Here is an 8,006-nt window from a genome sequence, read left to right on the forward strand (position 1 = left end):
TCTTCTCTGAGAACAGGGAAGATTTTCTGTTCTCCTGCTGCTGATCTAGGCCCCCCAGAATTGCTTTTGCAGCAACACCCCTTCTGTAGGGGACTCATGATGGGTTAAGGCTGTGTTTTGGATGCCAAGCAGATTAGAAAGCTTCAGCAAGAACCTGGGAGAGACATGAGAGAGGGAACATCCTGGCAGCACAAGTAACTGATCAGTCCTGATTTTCTTTCCAGCAGCAATGGCTCCCACCTTTCCTCCTACACCTGGTCACTACCATGTCCCCTACCAAAGGTGGGGCGAAACCCAAGTGGGCTGGCATGGGGAGACATACTGCCTGGTCGGTGGCTACCGATCCTACGGGGATGCTCCTTTGGCCACCCCAGCAAAGGTGGAGGCAGAGAAGCCAGTCCCCAGAAGAGCACAGAAGAGGCATCGTCCTGTGGAATGGTCAAACGAAGACCTCGGTTGCCCCAGCCCAAAAATTCCACGATTGGAGCATGATAGCAACAGGCTGACCCCACAGAAGCTGACCCCAACAAAGGTGGAGGCAGAGAAGCCAGTCCCCAGACGAGCACTCAAGCGATGTCGCCCTGCGGACGGGTTAGATGAAGAACTTGGTTGCTCCAGCCCCAAAATTCGACGACTGGAGCAGGGTGGCTAGAGGCTGACCCCACAGAAGCTTGCTGGCTGAGGCACTCTGTGGAGAGGACAAATGTTTAATGGCCTAAGACAGCGAATGCCTTCTCCTTCAGGGACCCCCACTGCCCACCACTGGTGATTACAACCTGAGCCATTCTGTCTGTGCCTTCCTCGGCCCGGAGTCCTCTTCCATACTAAACAGACAAGGGCAAGGAGCCTCAGAAACAGAGGTTTCCAATGGGAGGCTGCTCTGAGCATCCCAGGGCTGAAGTGGACCCTGCAGAAAACCTGATGGTCCTCTGCTCAACCCTCTAGAGTCCCTTTTTGGGCAGAAGAAAGAGGAGTCTGCCCTCTGTGAGCCCAGAGCCCAGGATCCAGGAGCAAAGAGGGGATGCAGCGTGGCCTTAGCAGGGCCCCACCCTGTCTACCAGATGGGCTCCTGCCCTGAGTCACTGCCAGCAGCCACCAGCACAAACTGGGAGGCTTCTTGAAACTGAAAGAAGCAGCCTGTGATACCCCAGGGAGCCTTCAGTCTGGGGTCCCAGGAATGGAATAGGCAGACTTAGGAAGTCCTGCTTCCTGGAAAGTGTTAGGACTATAGGACAACGTAATCCTTCACTCCCCTTTGTAGGCTTACCACCACAGGAGGACAGTGACCAGGAAGACTTGTCCAACTTACTGCCACGGGAGGACCAAGACCAGGAAAACTTGCTGGAAATCATCTAAAGGGTTAAAACTGGCCTAAAAACACCTGATCACACATCCTCACTCCGTTGGGATTCTAAGCCATCAACTCAGCCCCAAGACCCACTGACTGACGACAAGAGCTTCCCGCCAGTGACTGCATATACCAGGTAGGGATGAAACTCCAGCTGCTGGTGCTGCCCCCATCGACCCAGTGGCCTCTTGGTTCAGTGCTGTGCAGCCCTTTTCTTAAATAAATTCAGTTTTTCTTTATCCATCGTCTGAGATGGCTATTTTGCCTGCCCGCATACCACCAGGTGTTAACCTTTCAGGAAGTGTGTGTTTAGCACCAACCCCTTCCTTCCATGGCTCATCTGCTTTTTTACTCCCTCTCTGTCCTCAGTGGGGTCCCTTACTGATCAATAAAATAATTTTCTATAAAAGCCAGTGTTTTACTTGAAATCCAGTTGTCCAATGCGAAGCCCTGAACCTCTCTGTTCCCTTGAAGTACATTCCCATGTGGGGTATCTGGTCCTGCAAGACCTTCTGCCTCCAAAAAGGACCCTTGAGTGCAGCTTCTGTGTGGCTCCTGCAATGACACACGTGTAAATTGAGGCTGGACTCAGATGGAAACTGATGAGTACTTCCGTGTGTGTGTGTGTGTGTGTGTGTGTGTGTGTGTGTGCTGTGTAGAGGCTTGTCCTTGGGATATTTTGGTGACTGAGATGATTGAAGCCCCTCCCCTCAAGGCATCCACAAACAAAAGAGACAAACAAGTCAACAATATACTTTCAAATAATGATAATTGCTATCAAGAAATAGGAAAAGAGAATGTGATGAGAGGGTGCTGCGTTACACAAAGTGGTCACCTTCTTTGAGGTGGACTTTCAGTGGAGATGTGAACGGCGGGTCGTGTGGGAGCTGGAGGAAGAGTATTCCTGGAGGACGATGTGGCAAATGCAAAGACCTTGAGATAGGAATGAGGCCACCTGTTCCAGGGCCACCAGAAAAGCCAGGGTGGCCGGGGAGGAAAGAGAACAGAATGAAGATGTGATGGGAGAAGTGGGTGTGGACCAGACTACAGTGAGCTTTGTCAACCGTGGTGAGGAGTGTGGTTCTTTTTTTTTTTTAGTATATTTTTATTGATTTCAGAGAGGGAAGAGAGAGAAACATCAGTGATGAGAGAGGATCATTGATTGGCTGCCTCCTGCATGCCCCCTACTGGGGATTGAGCCTGCAACCTTGGCATGTGCCCTTGGCCGGAATCGAACCTGTGACCCTTCATTCTGCAGGCCGATGCTCAGTCCATTGAGCCAAACCAGGCAGGGCAGGAGTGTGGTTCTCAAGTGTGATGGGAGACAGACATGGGTGGACTAGAACAGGGTCGTAAAGTGATCTGATGAGGACGATGGGAAGATCACTCTGACTGCTGTGCAGGGCATGAGGTGCTGGCTGTTACCAGTGGGACGTCTCAGAGGTTAAGGGGACAGTTGGTGCTGGGGAGTGGGGGGAGGGGATAAAGCAGACAAGAAAGAGCACAGACTTTGGGCCTGTGTCCCAGGCCCACCTGCCTCAGCAGCTGTGGCCCTCCGGCCCAAGTGAAGTCACCCACCCTGTGGACAGCACACTTGTCCTCAGGGGCCATAACAGCAAGACTGTTGTTGCTCATCCCCCAAAACATACCTTCAAGGCCAGGCAGGTCCTGATCACTTAAGTTTTCCCTAGCCCTCACCGGCATTGCTCAGCTGGTTGGGCACCATCCTATGCTCCGGGAGGTTGCAGGTTTGATTCCCAGGTCAAGGGTACGGTGCCTGGGTTGTGGGATAGATCCCTGCTAGGAGGTGTTCAGGAGGCAGCAGATCAATGTTGTGTTCTCACATGGATGTTTCTCTCTCTCTCCCCTTTTCCTCTCTCTCTAAAAAATCAAGTATTTTTTAAAAAATAAAAGAAATTTCCCTAACCTGGGTTAGAGGAAAGAGGCAGACTCACTGGGGCTCCCAGACAGTTCCCACTGTGAGTCTCGGTTAACCCACAAAACACAGCTAATGCCTCTTCCTGCAGTGAGCACGCCCGCCGCCCAGCACTGGAGATTAGAAACTTAGTGTCTGTCTCTGATGCTTGCTGTGACCAAGGCGGACTTGTGGCTACTGGCAGCGTCAGATGGGTTGGCAGTTCCCAAAAATGAGGCAAACAGTCTCAGACTCACCTAGAGATCTGAGGAAAGTCAGAGATTCCCGGCACCCACACCAGTCCTACTGAATACATTTTCAGGGTGGGGTCTGGACATGTGCATTTTTAAAAGCTACTAGTTTATAGGACAGAGTAACGTGTGAAATGACACCATAGGATGCAATCAGAAAATTCCAAAACAAAACTAAAGGACAAAGGATGCCTGTTGTAACCACCTTACCTGTTCTCCGTATCTACGTTTGTTTTTATATTCTCCTTTCAGTGAAATCTTATAGTTGTCTTTCTCTATCTGACTTATTTTACTTAGCATAATCTCCTCGGGCTATGTATTTTTTTAAACTTTATAAAGTGAACACACTGTAATTTTGTAATCAAAGCATCAATGAAAAAATAAATAAAAAATGTCCTTAACATTTTTTTTCTTTAGGGGGTGAGGGGAGACTCCTTTCCAATGGCTCAGCTTTTCCCTCTTGGGCCTCCCTCTTTCTCTTCCCTTCCCCGTGACCCTCACCCCCAGTCTCCACCCTTCTGTCCACCCGGTTGCATTCCTCACTTCTTTTCCCCCAAAGAACTGTAATTAAGCTTTACTCTGTAATTGCCATTTCACGGTTCCCCATCTGAAGTCATGCTCCTGCTTGGCTTGGTTTCCATAGCCTTCTTAGTCTTGGGAAGCGGGGGCAGGATTCAGCAGAGCCCAGGATGAGCCTTGTGCTGTGAGAATGAATATTCCCTCTGTGTGTGCGCCTGGCACACTTCACATGCTCAGCCCCTTCCCTGCCTTGTTTGATCCTCACAACAAACTTGTAAGGAAACTGAAGTTTGGGGAGGTAGATAGAGTAGTTAACCCGAAGTTTCAGTCCCTCAACTGACAAGTATATTCTTTTTAAAAATATATTTTTCTTGTTCTCAGAGAGAAAGGGAGAAGGAGAGAGAGAGAGAAACATCAATGATGAGAGAGAATCATTGATTGGCTGCCTCTTGCACGGCCTCTGTTGGGGATGGAACCTGAAACCCAGGCATGTGCCCTGATCAAGAATTGAACCGTGACCTCTGGGTTCGTAGGTCAAGACTCAATCACTGAGCCACACCGGCTGGGCCTGACAAGTGAACTCGCCACGTCAGGCAACAATGCTCTCATGGCAGTTTGATATCAAAGCTGGCATCCTCATCCCTCCCTGTATCCTCACCCTTTATAATAGGACTTTGCAGCTCCACCCTCTAAAAAGTCTGTTTCCCCAATCCTTGGGTCTGAACCAGCCTTGCTTTGACCGATAGAGTGCCACAGAAATAACAGTGTACCTTCCACACCCAGGCCCCGAGAGAGCTTGCATGCTTCCGCTCTTTCTCTTGGCACACTGCCTCCGCTGTGAAAACAAGCCCAGGCTACACTGCTGAGCTTCATGGCCCCATCATCCCAAAGCCAGCCAACTGCCAGACATGTGAATGAGGCCATCCTAGACCTGCGAGCCACCAGCTGACTTGCTGGCTGACTAAAGAGACATGAATCAGCCCAGTAGAGATTAGCCAAGCCTGCTCAGATCAGCAGAACCACCCAGCCTGGCCCACAGACTCATGAGCAATTGTTTCAAATTTCTGAGTTTGGGGAAGATTTTTTATTCAATAAGAGCTAACTAATACAGCCCCTTAAAGAGAAGACAAGGTGAGAGGCTGTTGGGATAAAAGAACACCAACTTAGCAACCATTTATTTGATGCTTACTGTATACTAAGCATCTTCATTTAATCCTCACAACAACCTTATGAGATTGATACTTCTATTGTCCCCATTCTACAGGTGAGGAGACTGAGGGAGAGTGGTAAATCATTTGCTCAGGATCCCAAAGTTAATAAACTACAGACATTCAATCAATTAACAAGTCAATGTGTGGGAAGAAGGAAATGGAGTCCAGAAGGCTACCTTTTGAACCAACTGGGGGCAGAAGTTAGGCATTCAAAAATCTGATGATGGAGGCTCTTACCACCCTGAGCAATCAGTAGGAAGGTGGTACTTTGGGAAAATGAGTTCTTTAAATAGAATAGCCCAGCTGGGTGTGGCTCAGCGGTTGAGCATTGACCTATGAACCAAGAGGTCACTATTTCGATTTCCAGTCTGGGCATACACCCAGGTTGCAGGTTTGATCCCCAGTAAGGGGCATGCAGGAGGCAGCCAATCGATGATTCTCTCTCATCATTGATGTTTCTATCTCTCCCTCCCTCTCCCTTTCTCTCTGAAATCAATAAAAATGTATTAAAAATAAATAAATAGAATAGTCTGGCCATTGTGGCTCAGTGGTTGAGTGCTTTGACCTATGAACCCCTTGCACAAATTTTGTGCATCGGACCTCTAGTATATACATAAAAAGAGACTTATCTTAAGGAGTTGGCTCACACAATTGCAGAGTCCAAAATCTGATGGGAAGGCCAGTTAGCTGGAGACTCAGGAAAGAGTTTCAGTTTGAGTTCAAAGGCAGTCAGTTGGTAAACCAGGAAGAGCCAGTGTTGCAGATGAAGTCCAAAGGCAGTGTGCTGGCAAAATTCCCTTTTGCTCAGGGAGATCAGCCTTTTTTTCTATTCGGGCCTTCAACTGATTGGATGAGGCGCACCCACATTATGGAGGGCAACTTGCTTTACTCGGAGTCCACCAATTTAAATATAAATCTTATCTAAAACACCCTCACAGAAACATTAGGGATAATTTTTGGCCAAATATCTGGGCACTGTGGCCCAGTGAATTCAACACATAAAATTAATCATCACAGTTGCCAAGGGAGAAGCAAAGTCAGAGCTGGCAGAGAGATGACATCTGGATTGGCAACATGGAGGTTGTGGGAGACCAGAGTGAATTTAATGCAGTGGATACGTCAAGATTATCCAGTGGGGTTTGAAGAAAGAGGGTGGAAGGAGGAGGAACAGTGTGGGCAGACGGTCTTTTCTGAAGGGGAAGCATGCCATGAGGCAGTAGCTGGAGGAAAAAGTGGGGTTGAAGGAGGGCTACTCAGTTTGCTTTTTCAAATGGAGATTCTAGAGCAGTGTGTTTTTCAAATTGTGGGTTTTGATTCTTTATGGGGTCCATTGAATGGGTGATGACCGGTACTTAAAAACAACATGTCAAAACAGCAAACAATAGAATACATCACACACACTAAGAGCGAGCAAGTGTTGCATGAAACTTTTGTATCCTGGCTTTCAAAACCATAGATTAATTCCTCCTGGACTTAAATGTATGCAACTTGAATCATAATGCTCGGGACTCTTCTGTGTCTGGGTTCTTTCATTCAACATGATGTCTGTAAGATTCATCCATGTCATTGCATGTCATTGAAGGCCGTTCATTCTCATTGCTGGGCAGTGTCCTACTGGGTGAACATATGGGTTGTTTTATCCATTCTACTGTTGATGCCCTTGAAGAGTATGTAATTTTGGCAATGGCCCAACAAAGGAATGCAATAATGGGCAGTGGGTGCTTTTTTACCTCGGGGTAAAGGTGGAGTTGCCATGATATGTATGGAACACAGAACAGGGAGGATTTGGATGAGAGGAGAGGAGGACATGACCAGAAAAGTGGATGGTTTCTTGTGATCCCAGAGCTCCCTGGGATTATTTTTATCCTGCTGTTTACTATGCTTTATAGAAAATGTCTGTTCATCTGTCTGTCTCCCCCACTAGATGGTAGAGGAGGCTAAGGCTTCCTCATTGCCAAATCCCCATCCCTGAGCCATGCCTGAGGCTGGCACACAGTGGGCACTCAGGAAATGCTTGTTCAACTGGAGTGGGTTTGGGTCAATTTGGGAGAGCCTTCATTGCCAGGCTGAGGAGTTGGGACTCAATACTCAAAGGCAAAGGGAGCCATTGAAGGTTTTTGAGTATGAGAAAGTCATCGTCTAAAGAGTGTTTTAGAAAAAAGTTACTTCAGCAGTAGCAGCAGCAGTAGCAGTGAGGAGGAGGGTGTTAAGGAGAGAGGGAACATGATGGAGGAACAGGGAGAGAGGGAATAGTAATAAGGACAGTTAAGAAGCTGTGCAGCCCTGGCTGGGTGACTCAGTTGGTTGGAATATTCTCCCCATGCATCAGGGTTGTAGGTTTGATCCCCGGTCAGAGCACATACAAGAATCAACCAATGAATGCATAAATAACTGGAACAACAAATCTCTCCCTTCCTCTCTCTCTCTCTCTCAAAAAAAAAAAAAATTAATTAAAAAAAAAAAGAAGCTGTTGCAGAAGTGAATATAGACCTAATTTGGGTTGTGGAGGAGGAAACAGAAAGGAAAGGACACACCTGGGTTAAATTTCTTTATTCGAAATATGGAATATGATCTCATATTTATAAAATCATGCATTACTTGCATGTGTGTTTTTAAATATAATATATGCAAAGAATCTTACAAATCACTAGGCTTGATACTCGTCAGCTGAAGAGGCTTCTGGGGAAATGGTGGTGTGTATGTGCATGTTTTTTTTTTTTAATTAAACCATGTATTAATTTTCATCCTTACAAAAAACCCTG

At 47.4% G+C, this 8,006-nt stretch overlaps 1 protein-coding gene across 1 annotated transcript; it reads left to right on the forward strand.

The window, feature by feature from the left end:
• Positions 1 to 229: 229 nt before the first annotated feature.
• Positions 230 to 682, forward strand: DPEP2NB (DPEP2 neighbor; the record flags this gene model as incomplete). The annotated part of the gene is given in 3 exon segments (XM_081108354.1): positions 230 to 379; positions 533 to 649; positions 653 to 682. Coding segments are annotated over 3 exon segments (297 nt in total).
• Between the last annotated feature and the right edge of the window lie 7,324 nt (positions 683 to 8,006).

The sequence above is a fragment of the Myotis nattereri genome (assembly GCF_964212035.1).
Source record: "Myotis nattereri genome assembly, chromosome: 15".
Lineage (NCBI taxonomy): Eukaryota > Metazoa > Chordata > Mammalia > Chiroptera > Vespertilionidae > Myotis > Myotis nattereri.